General features: G+C 45.5%; 1 protein-coding gene across 3 annotated transcripts in view; it reads right to left on the reverse strand.

Annotated features, from left to right (window-relative positions):
- Positions 1–18,743, reverse strand: part of LOC108400899 (BOS complex subunit NOMO1) — a 59,917-nt gene that overhangs the window by 17,958 nt on the left and 23,216 nt on the right. For all 3 annotated transcript variants that reach the window (XM_036992225.2, XM_017666512.3, XM_017666511.3), the window contains exons 12-23: positions 15,739–15,913; positions 14,191–14,332; positions 12,968–13,099; positions 11,774–11,910; positions 10,114–10,201; positions 7,337–7,400; positions 6,682–6,777; positions 3,851–4,069; positions 3,669–3,751; positions 2,627–2,786; positions 2,379–2,505; positions 751–864 (exon numbers count right to left, since the gene is read on the reverse strand). In XM_036992225.2, the coding sequence (XP_036848120.1) occupies positions 751–864; positions 2,379–2,505; positions 2,627–2,786; positions 3,669–3,751; positions 3,851–4,069; positions 6,682–6,777; positions 7,337–7,400; positions 10,114–10,201; positions 11,774–11,910; positions 12,968–13,099; positions 14,191–14,332; positions 15,739–15,913 (1,537 nt within the window). The remainder of the gene's footprint in view (positions 1–750; positions 865–2,378; positions 2,506–2,626; positions 2,787–3,668; positions 3,752–3,850; positions 4,070–6,681; positions 6,778–7,336; positions 7,401–10,113; positions 10,202–11,773; positions 11,911–12,967; positions 13,100–14,190; positions 14,333–15,738; positions 15,914–18,743) is intronic.

Here is an 18,743-nt window from a genome sequence, read left to right on the forward strand (position 1 = left end):
GTCACTCTGACTCTGTGGTAACACAGTGACACCAGGTACAATTCTAATAGCAGCTGTCATGATCATATGCCTACAGTGACTCTGAGGTCGAAATTGTACTTGAATTTTGTGAATGAAGAAACTGAGGCTCAGAAAGGTCAAGTACTTGCCTGAGATGACGCTGCAAATAGGTAGCCAAGAGACCATCTGACACTGGGTGTGCATCACTGCACAACACGTGATCTTTCAGATATACCTCACTGCCTGTTTGCAACATCCCTGCAAGTCACTTTACCCCCGGGACTGACAAGGTGGACAATTAATGTGCACTCCCTGAGTCCCCACCAGTCAGACGCCAGATACCATCATGAATAAAAAAGTGCTCCATCCACTAACCACGTGGAATGTGATCAGCAGAAGAAACACATGCTAACCACCAAAAAGACTTGGCATTATAAACAACATGATCCTGTGGTCAAAACCAAGGAACACCTAAGAGAGAAGCCACTGCAACCAGGGTCATTAATTACCCTGTCTTAGTGATGAGTGGGCCACCAGAAACAAGCACTATGTGCAGAAGGGACCATGAATGAGTAGAGTTATGTTCCAGTAAGAGCAATACTCTCATTACATCAGATCCCCTAAGAAACTTAGAACACTCCACCCTGGTGTTCTGTTCTCACGTTGTCCAGCAATACATAGGTCACACATGCCATGTTCCTACTCTCTCATGGGGAAGACAGGCAGGCAGTATATTATGGGACAGCTTACCAGGTTTGAGAACGTCAGAATGCCATTGTCCTGAGTCAAGAGGTTGGAACGGAACACGCCACCGCTGAGGGATAAGAGGACCCCAGGGAGGGGCTGGTCATCTTCAGCTTTTATCTGGGGGTGGGATGGAATGCCCAAGCAAGGTTAACTCCTATTAACCACGAAGATGACACTTCACAGGTCAAGAGGCAATTCTTACAGGTTGTTATTCTTATACTGTTACCCACTGGGGGAAAAATGGTCTATTCTTCATCTCCAGGGAAACTAATGATAATGGTTTGATATGTAGCCTAGCAGAATTGTTTCTACACCCACACAAAGCTTAGGAAACACTAGGGCTGTTGCTGACATACCAACCAGTTTGCTGGGGAGGGTGTGGAGAGGGAAGCGGTGACACAAAATGTCACAGTGCATGGATGTTTCCACACCTTGCTTTTCCCTCAACCACTAATCCTGGATTCCTCTCATATCAGCGCGCACAGATCTGCCTCACCATCACTGTTTCTTAACACCTCCGCATATCATTCTAAAGTAGGGGTTGGTCAGCCACCCATTTTGGGGATGGAAAAGGAGAGCCAATCTAAATGTCCCCAAATATGTATATCTTTCTGCACTTCACGTTTTTCTCTTTCTGAACAATCAATACCTAGGAGTAGAACTGGTAGATATGTGCATTTAAAATTCAGAAAGATACCACTAAATGGCACTCCAAAGTGGCTGTAGCCATTTACAGTGCTGTAAATTATTTATGCATGGGAAAATACACACTCTCCAAAAAATGGATATTGTCTTGATTACTGTGAATCTAATCCAAAACCTGGTGTTTTAACAGCCTCTTCCTTTGCATTTTCTCAGTCACTACCAAAGGTGGGCTTTTCTTCTGTTTATTAGCCACCTGCATTACTTCTGTGAACTGCCCTTTCATGTCCTCTGTTCATCTTTTTTCAATGGGATTCTTCTTATCAATTTTAGGAGTTCCTTGTAAACTGGGCATATTATTTACAGTATAAATTTTTCTTCCCAGTTTGAATATCTTTTAAGTTGGTTTATAATGCATTCTGCAATATAGAATTTGAAATGTGTATGTAATGGGATCTGCCATTCTTTTCCTTTGGCCTCTGTGTTGACAGTATTCATACTCAAAGCTCTCCAGTTTCCCTCTGTACATGACTCAGCATGTTTCTCCCTAAGAAGGACTAAGGGAGGAGAGAAAGACACCAAACACCACTGCAGGAATGCTGCTTGTCCTCTGACACAGAACAGACTTCAGGGTGAAAGCATAAAACACTTTCCAGAAGGTATGTAAACAAGCTGCAGTCACCAACAGCTCTCCAAATGATGCTGAGTGAAAGAAGCCAGACAAAAAAAGAGTACACTCCATCTGTATAAAAGCCTAGGAAATGCCAACTAATCTTAGTGACAAAAAGCAGATCAGATCAGGGACAAGTGGGAGGGATTACCAAGGGATACAGGCAACTTTGGGGGAGGATGGATGTTCACTGCTTTGCCTGTCACTCTTTTCATGGGTGTATTCACGCATCGAGACTGTCAAATTAAACATTTTTATGTAAAGGTACGTCAACTATGTCTCAAAAAAACTGCTTTTTAAAAAATACAGTGTCACTTACCTCGAAGCTTATGCCTGCTAAGGCATAAGCCTTAAAGTCTCCTGTGGTTCCTTCCACGGCAGTCAAGATGTAGCCCTCCTTCTGTGAGGATACAGTATATTCCAGTTCACTGTGCAGGGGCCCAACACTGAGTGAAAGAAAGCCATGCAAGAGACGGCTTTGCTTCATGCAGGAAGCATCACCTACTCCAGGGAATCTGGGCTCCCCCATTTGATCCCAAGCAAATGCCTCTTTCATCCCAGGCTTACCTATAGGCACCCTTGTCATCAGTGAAGACAGTGATCAGGGGTGAACTCGCCCCTTTCTCACTGATGACAATCTCCACTCCTTCCAACTCTGGGTGGATCTGGCCTTCTAGAAATAAGCCTGCTTTCCCATGGATCTCAATCAGCTTTCCTGGGCAGCTTTCTAAAAAGGGAACAGAAGGACAGAAGCACAGGACTTTGCTGCAGAGGGAGGCGGTCTTCTGTGTGGGTGCTTCCCATTAAAGCCCGGCCTAAAACATAAGTGTGTGAAGCTAGTTCCAAATGAGGTTGTTTACTATGTACTAGAAACATCAATAATCGGAGAGGGCCCAAGCCTCTGTCCACCCCTGCAAGGCCTCGCTCAACTGCCAGGAACATCAGCTGGTAGACCTGACGAAGGCTCGGTCTTCCCTACTCCTCTCCCTTGGTTCTCACGCGCCCACAGGCAAGGAGAGGAGCCTCTGCAGCAGATGAGAAGCTGTGCTGCCCGGCCTCAGGGGACCTGGCATAGAAGACCACCCAACACAGGCTGCCCGCTGGAAAGCCACGCTCTATAACACTCTTTCCTACCAAATACAAACCACATTAATTCCCAGGATTAAATGAACCATAATGCTAGAAAAAACTCCTGGCAGCCATCAGATAAGCATTCTCCCAGCAGTCACTTCTAACTGTCCAGTCTCAAAAGACCCTCCCTCAAAATATAAACATCACAAACAGCTCAGACATAAGGTGACAAATGCTCAAGTTTCACCAACTGACGGTTTTATTTTGCACCTACCTTCTGATGTCCACTTACAAAATGTCAAGGAAAACCAAGTTCTTTTCTAAAAAGAGAGCCCCAATTCTAATAGTGGAAGTTACTGTCATCTGTTCAGAGCTCTCATTCACTCATTCATTCACCAAATAGTAACATTTATGTGCCAAAGGCAATTTAAGGCCCTCACAAAGATGGTGTCACTGTAACAATACAGAACACATCCTTAAATACCCGTAAAGGAACTGTGGCAAAGGCGTATGGCTGGCTCACTGAATTGACATTTACCTCCGCTGACCATGGCCTCCATGGATGGGGGATAAAAAAGCAGCTCTTTTGATGAGGGTGTGACAGTGATTTTCTCTCCAGACCTAAAATAATTAAAATACTTCAGTTTGGCTGCTTCTGCCCCTTGACTGGGAAGACAATGAGAGCAGAGGACACTGCGGAGAAAAACCCAGGGAGCCCACCGTGCCCAGTATGAGAAGTCATAGGAGAAGGGGCCTTGCAACTCATCCACCATCTCTTGCACAAGGGGTTTGGTCCTTCCTTCTCCACCCTCTTCCTGGCCGTTCTTCTCCCTCTCCTGCCTGCGGCTCTCGATCTCAGCCAGCTGCTGCTCCCTCCGCAGCTCCTGCACAGACTTCAGGGGGCCTAGGACCAAGGCGGGTTCACTGTCAATGGAAGATCTGAAAGAAAGGAAGGAGCCGCCCAGAGGATGTAGTCACTCATCCCCGCAGTCGGTGGCAATCTGACATTTTGGTGAGCGGTGATCCATAAATAGAACACCAGACCCCTTACAATGTCACCGCAGTGGCACAGTCTTCTCCAGTTTTGAAGAAACGAGATTGTTTTTAAAAAATAAACATGGCACTTCTTTGCAATGGGAGTGGCATCTGGTAGGTCTGGGCTGGGATGAAATATGAGTGACTTTATGACTTCAAGAAAACTTGTCAGGTTTCCCATAGGACATGAGTTCTCCCCCGGCACCTACGCCCGTCCCATGTCTTCTGCTTTCACTCAACTTTACTGAGAACACGTGCTGCTAGAGACTCTGCACTGGGGAAATGGCCATGAACAGAACAGACAACAGTCTCTAACCCCATGGAATCCACATTCTAGTGGTAAGAGGCAGACAATGATCAAATGATGTCCAATAAGCATAATGAAGAAAAATAAAGTAGCGTGGAAGGACAGGGCAGGAAGTCTAGGGGCGCTACTTTTTATCAGGAGTCAGCAAAGGTCTTTCTGATAAGGTGACACAGAGCAAAGACCAGATGGAATGAAGACAGCAAGCCAGGCAGTGGTTTGAGCAAGAGGAGGGCCAGTGCAAGTCCTTGAAGCCTTAGAGGCAGCTCCCTCGGGATGCTCGAGGGACAGCAAGGGACCCGGGCAGCCTGGGCAGAGGGTCCCAGGGAGGAACCGCCTCAGGGGGTGGGCCCCAGGGGCTCCTTGGATTTCACTCTGAGTAGGATGGAAAGCCACTGGAGGTTTAAGTAGAAGAATGATACGCTCTTCACTTTGACAGGATTATTCCAGCTTCCACATGGAAAACACACTGTTATGGAGCAACAGCCAAATCAGGGAGGCCACACAGGAAGCAAGAGGTGGTGGTGGGCTGGGCCCAAGTACGGAGGCAAAGTGTTCAGAAGGACCTGGACGAAGGACGTACTTCAGTCATAAAGCCAAGGACTTGCAGAAGGACTGGCTGGGCTGGGATGCCAGGGAAAGAAGAGTCAAGGACCCATTGGAAAGCTGCAGCTCCATTTCTGACCCAGGGAAGACCTCAGAGTGGGTGTGTTAGGGCAACAACCAGGGGTCCGGTCTGGGATCCGGTATGAGATCCCCATCAGGGACCCAGGCTCAGGGACCCAGGCAGCACGTCCAGCTGGAAGATGCATTTCATACAACCCCCAGCACAAGCAAACAAAACAAAGTTCCTTCTGAGGTTACAACTGGTGAGAGTCATGCCGGTATGAATTTCTGGTTACACCAGTGACTTACATTTCCCAGGCAGGACAACAGCAAATGCTGTTGCTCCAGCACCAGCCACAGTACTGGGTCCACAGGAAATGCTCCACAAGCCCTCCTCCTAGAAAGCTTGGCTGCCCTAGTGCCCCATCAATACCATCTCTCCAGCCAGAAATCAAGGGCTGTTCCTGCCTCCTCCCTCCTTGACCCTGTGTCGTCAGCCATCTCCAATCTCTCTACTTGTCTCCCCCTCCACAGCCACTAGTCTGGCTAAAACCCCACTACTTCTCACTTGGACTCCTGCCAGAGCCTCTGCCCCTGCCTCAATCAACTTCCACTCTTGGGCCTCTTCTGTGTGTTCTCCACTCAGCAGTCAGAGGGACCTTTCCAAACAAAGACTCGTCCTTCCACTTAAAATACGGCACGGTGTCCATCGGACAAAGCTAAGACCCTTAACATGGGGGGGCCCCGACCAGCCTACCTCTCCCGCACGTCCCCCAACCCCTACAAGGTCAAGCTCAAAGCACATATCCCAGCTGCAATTTTACCATCCTGAGTGTGACTCTGGGACCACCGTCTGCCTCCCTATGAGACTGTAAGTTCTGCAAGGGCAGGGGCTATGGCCTATGCCCAGTCCTTAAGCACAAAAAACTCTCAGTAAGTATTTCCTGCATGGACAAATGGGTGAAAAGGGGTTGGGCAAAAAGATGATGCCACAGCCAGAAAGGCAACTGAAACTAAGGTTAAGTTGGAAGAAAGTTCCTCCAATTTCCATTCTACTTGACAAAGATGGTCATGTTACGAAAACTCTCTCATTTCTTGAGAAAATTAGGTGCACCTCGCCACACTGCAAAACTTCCTCTCCAAGGTGACGTTCACATGAACCTGACTGCCTTTCAGAAATTTTCTCTCTGTTGACCCTTTTTATGTCAGGTACCACCTCTATTTCCCAAACCTTCAAAAAAAGGTCTAAAGAAAGATGGGCAATTTTTTTGAATTTGCTAAAACACTTGAAATACAATGCACAAACCAGAGACTTCATTTTTCCCTTAGAAAAGACAGAAAGCATAGAGTTCAAACAGAGATTTAAGGCACTGAAACAAGCTGTCAGAAGGTGCTTCCTCATCCACAGTTAATTCTTGGAACATAAAAGAAAAGGATCAAGGCTGTTGTGAATTTATGGCTGTCATGTAAATGTAAGAGGGAAGGCTATTTGTATATGCACCTAGACAAGAAATCAAAAATAATTTCCATGCGTCTATTAGAGAAGCTGCCAGGCCTTGTCCACCACCCTCCCACCCCTCGGCCCACAGTGGAGCATTAGTCTTACTTGATAGTCACAGTGACATCCATCATTTTGTCAGTGGTGATGGTTCCAAGGACATGATGGCGAATGGCTGTCAACGTCAAGATGCTGGGTGAAGACCTATAAATCAAAGAAGGGGAAAGAAAACACTAGCAATATCACCTGGTCATTCTCAAAGGTTCACAAACAACAGACTCTATGGGCAACCTTCCTGACTCTGAAATATACTACATGAAATTGCTCTTAGTTTGGGATGAAATAACTCTGAAATACATACCAGTGTTTTAAAGAATAAGCTGATCTTCTGCTCTTACACCTCCTATTATCAGTGAAACCTACAAGTATTTACAAAAATATAAAAATGGCAAGCTTGAGCATGAGAAATTTCTGTCAGTAAGGGCTGGAAGAGTTAAAGAGATGATATTTAAGCCACTTCAAGAATCACAGCCTTCCATTTTGGTTTACAAATTCTTGGGAAAGAGAGCCTACCTCCACTTCCTCAATAGTTTATCCAAGTACTTTGAAATTCTCACCTAGAAATTCTTTTTAATGCCTAACCTTAGCTCTTCCAGGAAAAAATACAAAAACCTCCTTTTGTTTTCAGAAATAACTGAAGAAGAGATGCACACTCTACTCAACAGGAGACACACAGACGCCACAGAGCGGACACCCAGCTTACGTGTCATAGGTGTAGAATGCTTGCTCAAACCGGTGGCAGGAACGAGGGGTCACCTTGTACACACCTGCAGCCAGGAAATCAAAAGTGATATTATTAAGAGGAGGGCGTCTATTATACCAAGCAGTTCCAACATTTGAAATCCAAGGGTACAGCCTCTCACTGGAAGACTCATGGCATATCACAGATGAGCAGTAAAGCGATCAGAATGCCTTTCCCACTGCCACTGATCACTTCTTACAATGACCCAATCTGCTTAACAATCTACTCACAAGCTCAGGATTTTCACTTTCCGTAATTTAACAACTCAGGGTACTTTAATCTGCTCCAACCTCACTAACAGATATGTGCACAAGAAGGAACAGGAGGTACATTTCTACTGTGAATTAGACTGAAGATGTTCTACTTAACAAATGTGTGAAAGATCCGAAAGAAAACCATGACCCGAACTCCTTCTTATAAATATTCCTAAAAGGGGCAGAGGGCAGGGGAAGGCCCAGATATTTACGAAACAATCACAGAAAACACTTTCATGCCATCAGTGCGTGTAGGGTGACACTCAGATTAGGGATGTCATCATTTGCCAGAGAAGGACAGTCAGTGTCAGGAAAGAGCCAAGTCTAACAATTTATCCCCCCAAATGACCATTAGGCAACATTTTGTTCAAACTTCCTACAAAAACCTTAAATTAGTTCACCTCTACTGTTTTCACCACACTGACTAAGCCCCAGTGTGGTTACTAGTAGAAAAAAATTATTAGGTTTCTCCTTTTGTTTTGTTTGTTCTATCATTCTAGGACACTGACCAGGCACCAGCTCCTACAACGGGCCAGAAATTGTGCTAGATACTGATGTATGGCAGGAATAAAACATGTAAGGTCCCTGCCTTCCTGGGGTTTACTGTACCCACAGCAAGTGAAGTGCTCACCAGCCACAGCAGACCAGTGGTGGTAAGTGCAGGGAAGGGCACAAAGCAAGAGCTAGCAGAGAGATTTCAGCGCCACTGGGGGCCAACCCCCCATGGGGTAGGAATATCTGAACCAAGAAGCAATGGGTAGGAAAGTACAGCCAGGTGAACAGTGGGGCAAGAGGGGCAGGGAGGGCACTAAAGCAGAGAGCAGCCTCAGACCCACACACCTGCCAGGTACTTCTCCAAGAGCTGTCCCTCCTCCCTTGAGACCAGATCTTGCTTTGTTTAGGGAGCCAATGAGCCCAGCCTCAGCAACCCAGCCAACTCCCCCAGCCTCCCCTGTAGCTATTGACGGTTCTGGCTAGTGAGATATAAAGGATGCTTGCTGGAGGAGTGAGCATGGAAAACGCCGGCATCCCTCTTCTCATCTTTCTTCCTTAAATGTAACAAGTTTTCTGAGGCAAAGGTGGCCGTCTTGAAAACTTAAGGGAAAAAAAGCAAGCGAAAGGGCTAAACGAATCACAAAGACACCAACCCTACCATCTACCAGCTGCTGAACCCACGCTTGTGGTCACATGTTGCAAGACGTTGTTAGTGAGCCGGATTAACCACAGCCTGTAAATGGCCTTGCAGTGCAGAGTTTGTTACTTGCAGCCAAGGGCATCCTAAATGGAATCACAGAAGGACTGAGCAGCTGGAGTGGAGAGAGCAGCAGACAGGGCCAGATTACACAGGAGCTCAAGTTCAGGTTAAGCGTTTTGTATTTTGTCTTGAGAACCAAGAGAAGTTACTAAATTAAAAGGAAAACAAAACCATCATAAGATACCACCTTGCACCCACAAGTCAGTAACAAATGTTGGTGAAGAGGTAGGAAAACAGGAAACCTTGTGCACTGCTGGTGAGAGAATCGAATGGTACATCTATAGCCTCTTTGGAGAACCATCTTGCAGTTTATTGAAAAATTAAACATGAATTTCACCTCCTTTTCTAAGTATCTACCCAAGAAAAATGAAAAAAAAATGTCCACACAAAGGCTTGTACACCAGTGTACACAGCAACATTATTCCTAATAGCCACCAACACAGAGATCTACCACCTGGTGAATGGATACACAGAATATGATACATCAATGCAACAGAATACTATTCAGTAATAAATAAATAATGAAGGAACAAATTGCTAACACCTGCTACAACAAACTCCAGATCATGATGATGGACTTCAGCAATGCCATGTTAAGTGAAAGGAACCAGACAAAATACCAGTATTGTATGATTTCATTTATAGGAAATGCCCAAAAAAGGCAAATCCACAGAGACAGAACATAGACTAGTGGCTGCCTAGAGCTGGGAACGGAGATTAACTGTGAATGTGCATGAAGGATATTACTGCAGTGACAAAAATGTTCTGAACCAGATTACAGTGATGGTACAATTCAGTATATTTACTAAAGATCATTATGTTGTACATTTTACATGGATGAATTTTATGGTCTGCAAATTGTGTCTCAATAAAGTTGTTAAGAAGGAAGCCACTGAAGGATTTTAAGCAAGGTAGGAGATGGCCCAATTTTATTTTTAAAATATTACCCATAAGGAGAGGTCGGTCAAAGTTGTAATGTTTTTAAAGGTGAAAGGGCCCAGCAGTCTCTACACAAATCAAACCCAAAAGAACCCTCTCCAACCCCCAGCTCTAATTCTTTGTATAAAAACACGGCTCCCCCCAGAGGAAAAAGACAGAAAAACAAGGGTACCCTAACCACAGCCGGAATTGCCAGCTTAATGTAAACAGAACCCAGGTTCTTTTCAAACCATCCTCTGGGTGCCTTTCCATTTCTCCAGCTTGGAGCACATCAATCCTCCCAGACTCACCAGGCTTGGACAGGCAGAATCGGTTGACTCCTTTGGAGAGGTTATAAATCCCCACGTTCTCGGGTCCATTTCCATCCTGATAAAATTCCTAAGGGACCAAAGCCAATATAATGACTTACTGGGGGGAATGGAGACACTGAGATGATTAATAATATTTCTGTTTCTGAACCAGTCATCTGTTTTTCCCATTAATCATCTCAGCAGTTGGGTGCCACAGGAAAATTAAAAACCTCCGAACAGTCCCAACAAAAAACGTGCTCTATTTCATTCAGTCAACTAATATTTATTGAGCATCTGCTATGCAACAGACTCAGGGCTGGGCCTTTGTTGCTGACATGGCTCCTGTTCTTGGGGGGCTTACATTCTAAAATAGGAAGACAGAAAAATCAATGTAGTCAACAAAGAAATCCATAGATTTCAGCTGGTAGTAGAGGGATGAGGAAAATAAGCAGGGGAAGAGGATAAAGAGCAATCACCACAGAAGCTTCTTTAGCTTGCTAGTCTCAGGGCAGGCCTCTCTTGAATAGGTAACATTAGGGCTGCAGCCTGAGCGATGAGAAAAAGAATTACCTACATTTATGGAGAAGACATAGCTCCCAGGCAGAGGGAAGAGCAAGGGCAAAGGCCCAGAGGAGGGAAAGAACTTGGTGTGGAACCGGAGAAGGCAGGTGAGGTACCGAGGCCCAGCAAGCGGGGCAGAGAGGGGCAGAAGGTAAGGTAGGCATTGGGAAGGGCCCTGCTGGCCATCCTTAAGGAATGTGGATCTTATTCTAAGGAAAACGGAAACCCACTGGAAGGCTTAGGGAAGGAACAATTTCCTAAATGTCTGTCACATTTTCTCAACTATTTATTAATGAATGCATCTCCTGAACAAAGCTGTGTGTTGAACATTTGTAGTTAAGCACTTAGAGCAGTCGACTGGCATTGGAAACATCAGTTTCAATTCCTCCGGTGTTTAACATATGCAGTCGCTTAATGGCCTTTTGCCTCAGTTTCTCCACTGGAACCTGACAATGATGTCTGCCACTGCCTGAAGTAAAAAATTATATAAAACTCATGAATAGACCTATAAGGACCTACACAGGTCATTCCCTTTCCTGAAATCCATTTGGTCCACTGCTTTTCAGACCACAAGACTATCTCAACAAGAGAATAAGGTCCTGTCTAACAGCTCCATCCTCTCCACTGGACTAAATACATTAGAGAAACTGATTCAGCTGTACCTGCTAATAAATAATAAATAAGTAACAGCAGTTAATAAATAATAACCATGTGGACCAAGGAAACTGTAAAACGTAATAGGTTTACTTAAACTTTACTGCAACCCTGAGAAGCGGGGCATAATGATCTTAAGGCAACAAAATCCATGTGCTTTACACCATGCCTCCAGCTTCCCCAAACCCCTGGTCAGAGTAAGAATCCAATGTGTGGCCAGGACAAGGAAACCTCCCAAATAAAGGCATCTTTTCACTAAGGGACTTGAAATGCTTCCAGATTATGCTTTCCATAATAGGAAGGTGAGTCGAGTGTCAGAAAAGGAAATCTGACTTGACTATGGTTATAACATTCTCATTATAATGTTCTTTACAGGCTAGTCCTTCTCAAGTTCCAAAAAACAAGTAACCTTCCAAATATGAGAATCCTCCCAAGCCACGCATACCAGAGTGATGGCATGAGAGAGGGAACATCTCAACATATAGCCCGTCTGCCTGAACTCAATTGCTGACACGTCATCCTCCAGGACTTCAACCTCCAGGCTCTTGTTCTTCCAGCACCAGTCTTCGTGCATGATGCTTACTAAAGAGCGAAAAAAAGAGACACATGGGCATGGGGAAGGGAATCACCTGGGATACCACCAGAAAGACAATCACAATGCGTTTATGTTTTAAAATGTTTAAGCATATACATACCCACACACATCAATAGCTAGCAAAGCTTGAAACAAGCAACTGCTAGAGAAAAACTGAAACCAATGGTCATTAAAATCACCAAGAAAGAAATTCACCTTTGCGCCAAAAGGTCAGACTACAAGTAAGATATTCAGGGATCAGCAACTTTTTTCTATAAAGGACCAGAGAAATAGGTATTTTCACCTGTGTATAACACAGTCTCAACTATTCTACTCTGACTTTGCAGCATGCAGGCAGTCCCAGACAAGATATAAATAACAGGCACTGCTGTGTTCAAACAAAACTCCATTTATAAAAACAGGCAGTTGGCCCTCAGGGCATAGTTTGCCAACCCCTGATATAACAGAAGACAGAATTCCCCAGAAAAAGCAGTTGACTTTATAAGTGATTCACAGCCAGTATCTCAGAGCTGAGTTTTGAAAAAGAAGGAATACAGACAGTGGGTAGCTTCCCGAGAAAGGAAGGGAGAAGGGAACAAACATCTGCCAGCACCTACTGCTTACCAGGCCCTTGGCAAGGGGCTTTACAAACTATACTTCATTTTGTCTTACATTCTGCATAAAGGTTCAATTAGTCCTGTTTTAGCAGAGGAAACTGAGTCTCAGAAAGATTATATAACCTGCCAAGGCGTGGTGGGACACATCAGTGTAATTATTTTACCCTCTCTTTCCACTGTTTAGAAGTAAGATGGCATGAATGACTGCACCCTCCCAAAAGAGAACAAAAGTGTGGGTTGTCCTGATAAGGTGGCAGTTAGTCTGCAGAGCCTCCATTAGTGCATTATCACCCAATGCTAAAAAACAATGTATGTTCAACATCAAGAGGCAAAGAAGAGTTAAACAGGTAAAGGTATACAGCTGGGATGCAGTTTGAGAGTCAGATTTTAGAAAGTTTAGAAAGACAGCAGTGTGTGAGGGCCACGAGACACGGCCTTCAGTTCTTACTTTTGTATTTTCCAGGAAGCACGTTGTCAAATGTGAAAGTCATTGAGTTGACCTTGCCGGAAAGCTGCAGGCTTCGCTTCTCGCCCTGGCGGCTCAGGGACTGTAGGGTCACCAGCAGGTCACCACAGGTGTCTGCAGAGAAAAGACAGGGGGTGGTGGGGGGTCCTCATCTGACCGCCCTCACGAACCACAGCACATGCTTGAACCCTCAACCTATTCATGCTGCCTGCTGCCATGTTACCTCCTGAAGGGCTGTGCCAAGAGGGCTCCCTGAATGCTAATACGCATCTACTTGATTCTGAGAAGTCTCCCTGACTCCAGTCATCAGTGCCAAACCATGAGGCCAGCAATGGTGGAAGCTACCCCATCATCAACTGAACACCCTGTGTGAGCCACAGGAGAGAGGAAAGGGAAAACGACACTGCAGAGCACCTATTGAGAGCTAAGAGGAAATGGGGGAAGTGATATTTATGGAGCTCCAGCAGAAGCCAGTGAAAAAGAGAGAAAGGTGATGAAACTTCACTGAGTGCTCTCTTTGTACCAGGCACAGACCTAGGCCCTTTATCATCAGAATATTACTAATAATGGCAAAAATGTATATGGATCTTGCTATGTTCCAGGTACTTCTAAAGGCTATCCACACAGTAACTCGTTTGATCCTCACAACAGCCAGGTGGGGTTGGCAGCACAGTATCTCCCTACTGCAGATGTCAGACTCAAAGCACAGAGAGGTTCAGTAACTCACCCCAGGTCACAGAGAGGGGACAAGCCTACACAGTCCGATTCCAGAGTCTATGTTCGTAAGATGTGTGCCGCACTGCCTGATGTGGCCACATTTCAGGCTCCTCAAAACCCTCTGAGAGTGGTAATATTCTCATTCTACAGAAGAAAAACTGAGGCTGGGCATAAAGGCTTCCGTGCCCACAGCTGACAAGTGACAGAGCTGGGCCAAATTCCATCCTCCTTGCACAGCCAGAGCGGCAAAAAAATCCCTGTACTCTCTTGTGAGCCAAAGCAGACTTTCCAAGAGAACTGTTCCTGGTGCCTCACTCCGGCAGTCCTCCAGCAAGACCTGTATGGAGCACAGACCCTCAAAGGGTCTCCAAGGAGCGGCTCTGCTGTCCATCTGAAATGCCACCAAGGAGGAAAAGCTCACCCAACCCCCACTTCTAACTGCCTATTTCTTTGATGCTATCTGTGCTTGCTTTCAAGCAACATCTTACCCAAACAAGAGACCTTCCCAGAAACCGATGCCAAAAACTGTACAAAGGCCACGTCCATCACAGGCCTGTCAGTAACAGCAAGGGAAAATGTCTGGGGCTTCAATGTGAGCCCTGCTCTGGTCTCTGCCTCTGGAACCATCACCTGCAGGAAGACGAGGACAGTGTCAGCAGCTATATGAGGGCTGGGCTCCCCTGGCCTACCGGGCACTAGAACATTCATCTGGGCCCAAGGCTAAATAGATTTTCAGAGAGAGAGGTTCATTTCTAGGCCCAGTTTTATAATCACAACAAATCCTCAAACAGCCTGTCTGAAGAAACACATTTCCAATCAAATATATAAAACTAGCCTTTGACAGTACCATGATATACACACAAACACTTGGCTGGCATACTTATCCACAGAGGCGCATAGGCTGTCATCGGCCACCTGTCCACTGGGTGCAAACCACACTAAATCCCAGAACCTTTCCTGGCTTGAGGTAGCTCATGACGTAAGCTATGAACCTGCAAACACTATGTGGATGAGCCCTGGTGGAATTAGGCTGTTTTCCTCTTCCTTTTCTTCTATGTGCCTTTCTCAGGCTAAGTAAGAGGAGGGACTAGGAAAAGGGGGCAGTGGTCACCCATTTCATCCCTGGTAGAGACTATATTCTGGAATTGTCCTTCCTTGGAACAGTCCCTTCTCCTGCTTTGAAACGACTTCCAAAAGCCTGTCAATGTGGCCAACTGCACGAGAAGCTGGCAATGTGGTAACGGACCTGTTAGCCCATGTGTCACACTACTCAGTGGAAGCAGGGAGACCAGCCGCTCCCACCCCATCACCTCAGGAGGGATCCCACTGGCCCTAGAGGAGAACACGGTCTTAGAGGGCTCCTCCTCTCTGCCCCTCACTTGCTCTTCCTCAGGGCAGAAGAGCAGCAGTTGATTTGATGGGCCAGGGCCTGGGATCCACTGGGACACGGTCTTTCCCGTGGGCAGGGCCACTGCACTGGAAGGCATCATGGGCTGACCTCTGCTTCTGCCTCATCTCTTGCCTGCTGGCCCCACCTAAGCTCAGGCCTTCATGAGCACAGGCCAGGGTCCCCCGGCTTCTCTGCCTGCCTGGATGGATAAAGAAATCAGATAGTGTCTGCCCAGGCATCTTCAATTCAGGGTGAGGGAGGAAAAGGGAAGGCCTATGTGGCCTCCGGTCCCAGAAGCCATGCACTGTGGAAGTTACTGTGTTGCTATGAATAAAGAGTTCATTTTGATCTCCTCTGGGACTCATGGATATTCTATAGCAGCCAGAAGCCTGAGAAGGTGGAAGCGTGACTGGCAGCCTGACACTAACTCCTGATAAACACCAGGACTGGAAGAGAAAGGCCTGTGCATCATTTTTAAACTGGTCACCCGTCTGTTCTACTGTGACACATGGGAAAGTAAAGCCTTCAAAATAAGAAGTCTTCCTGGAAGTACTCCTTACTCCTCTAACCCATTTTGGCTAATAATAACCCTTTTAAAAATCATGGCTTTTTTCCATTATCTTAAATAGAACAAAACTTATCATACCTGGACTTTGTAGGCCCCTGGTTTTGCTTTAAAACAAAATGATCCATGAACATCTGTCTCCACGGTGACCAAAGACTTGTCCTTGTCTTGAGACGACAGGACAACTTTGTATTTACTCATCTGCTTGACAGTGTCAGGGAAGCGAGTGATTGATATCTGGCCACAGACACTGAACCTGCAACAAGAGGCCCATTCGTTCCAGCATGAGAACTCAATTATACCAGGAGAGGCACTTAGCATCCAGAACTACGCATTCCCTCTTCCAGTCCTTGTCCCTGAGACTAGTTTAGCCTTAATGAGAAGGGAAAGCAGCCCAAATGATGCCAGTTTTATAAAGCAACCTTCGGGAGGAAGACTGGACCTCCTTCTGCATAAGGGCAGAAGCAGATCAGAAGTCCGAGGCAGGGCTGTTGGCGTGTTCTGGGTGACCCTGGGCAATCCCCCACTGCACAAACAATTTTCAGAAAATCTGCAGAGGACGAAAATGTTTCAGGGGATCGGATCTTTAACAGAGGACCAGCCTCGGTCAGAGAATGTGGACTGGTCCTAAAATGCAAGAGCTGTAAGCTGCCTAAGAAACCATGGCATTACCCAGGCCATAAAACAAGGTGGGTGAGAGGGATTCAAAATGGCAGCTAAGAGGTGAGATGGAGAATTCCTCCCAAAACCACAGATAGTATGAAAATGTAGTTAATTGATACAACTAACCCTAAAACAACAAGAAAGAAGGCTGAACCAGACTGCATACAGACCTCATGAACAGAGCAGACCTCACGAAACAGGGTAAAGTATGAAAGCCTTGATCTGGCAGGACCCAAGCCCTTCCCCCACCCCAGCTCACCAGCGGGAGGAAGAGAAATGGAGCGGGGGAGGGGGTGGAAGCCTAGAACTCCTGAACACCCAGCCCTGGAGGTCTGCTTTGGGAGCAGAAACCTACACTGTGTGGTGCTCTGGACGTTGGGGAGCTCAGACAGGTAGACTGCTTGAGAGACAGATTCTGGCCATGTGTGGAGGAGGGGATCCACACCCAGCCGCTCTGGGACAAGGGAAAGGCAGGCAGTCTGAGAGGCGTCCTAGCAGCGAGAGGGCTGCTAAAGGAGTGGGGGTTTGCACGGAGCTTACTGCACAGGGGAGGGGAGAGCTGGACAAGGTTGTCTGGGCCTGCTCGGCCCAGCTGGTTGGGAACTTTGAGGAGCTTCAGGTGCCCCATCCCCCTGGCTGCCTACTCAGCTCTGAAGCTCCCCTCTGTGACACGCAGCCTGCTGTGCCTTCCTCCTAGCCTGCCAACACTGGTTCACACACCTGCAGTCACTGTGCTGGCATCAGGAAGGCCAGAGGGAGGCCCCGCCTACAACAGCTAGAGAGGCAAAGTACAGAGGCTTACACCTGTGTGCTCGGTCCCCTGGCTCTGACACCGGAGACATTATATAACAATAAAGGGGTCAGTCCAACAAGAGGATATAACTGTTATAAATATCTATGTACCCAACACAGGATCACCTACATACGTGAAACAAATACTGACAGAATTAAAGGGGGAAATAGAATGCAATGCATTCATTTTAGGAGACTTAAACACACCATTCACTCCAAAGGACAGATCACCAGACAGAAAATAAGTAAAGAGACAGAGCACTGAACAATGTATTAGAACAGATGGACCTAACAAACATCTACAGAACACTCCATCCAAAAGCAACAGGATACACATTCTTCTAAAGTGCACATGGAACATTCTCCAGAATAGACCACATACTAGGCCACAAAAAGAGCCTCAGTAAATTCAAAAAGACTGAAATTGTACCAACCAGCTTCTCAGGCAACAAAGGTATGAAACTAGAAATAAATTACACAAAGAAAACAAAAAAGCCCACAAACACATGGAGGCTTAAAAACATGCTCCTAAATAGTCAATGGATCAATGACCAAATAAAAACAGAGATCAAGCAATATATGGAGAAAAATGACAACAAGAATTCAACATTGCAAAATCTGTGGAACGCAGCAAAGGCCGTGCTAAGAGGGAAATACATTGCAGTACAGGCCAACCTCAGGAAAGAACAATCCCAAATGAACAGTCTAAAATCACGATTAATGAAACTAGAAAAGGAAGAACAAAGGAGGCCCAAAGTCAGAAGGAGGGATATAATAAAGATTAAAGCAGAAATAAATAAAATTGAGAAGAATAAAACAAGAGAAAGAATCAATGAAAGCAGAAACTGGCTCTTTGAGAAAATAAACAAAATAGATAAACCCCTAGCCAGACTTATCAAGAAAAAAAGAGAGTCTACACACATAAACAGAATCAGAAATGAGAAAGGAAAAATCACAACAGACAACAGAGAAATACAAACAATTATGAGAGAATACTATGAAAAATTATATGGTAACACACTGGATAACCTAGAAGAAATGGACAACTTCCTAGAAAAATACAACCTTCCAAGACTGACCAAGCAAGAAACAGAAAATCTGAATAGACCACTTACCAGCAAAGAAATTGAACTGGTAATCAAAAAACTACCTAAGAACAAAACCCCTGGGCCAGATGGATTCACCACTGAATTTTATCAAACATTTAGTGAAGACCTAGTACCCATCCTCCTTAAAGTTTTCCAAAAAGTAGAAGAGGAGGGCATATTCCCAAACTCATACTACAAGGTCAACATCACTCTAATACTAAAACCAGGCAAAGACACCACAAAAAAAGAAAATTACAGACCGATATCCCTGATGAACATAGATGTAAAAATACTCAACAAAATATTAGCAAACCAAATTCAAAAATACATCAAAAAGATCACCCATCATGATCAAGTGGGATTCATCCCAGGGATGCAAGGATGGTACAACATTTGAAAATCCATCAACATCATCCACTACATCAATAAAAAGAAGGACAAAAACCACATGATCATCTCCATAGATGCTGAAAAAGCATTTGACAAAATTCAACATCCATTCATGATAAAAACTCTCAACAAAATGGGTATAGAGGGCAAGTA

This window comes from Manis javanica, chromosome 10 (genome assembly GCF_040802235.1).
Source record: "Manis javanica isolate MJ-LG chromosome 10, MJ_LKY, whole genome shotgun sequence".
NCBI lineage: Eukaryota > Metazoa > Chordata > Mammalia > Pholidota > Manidae > Manis > Manis javanica.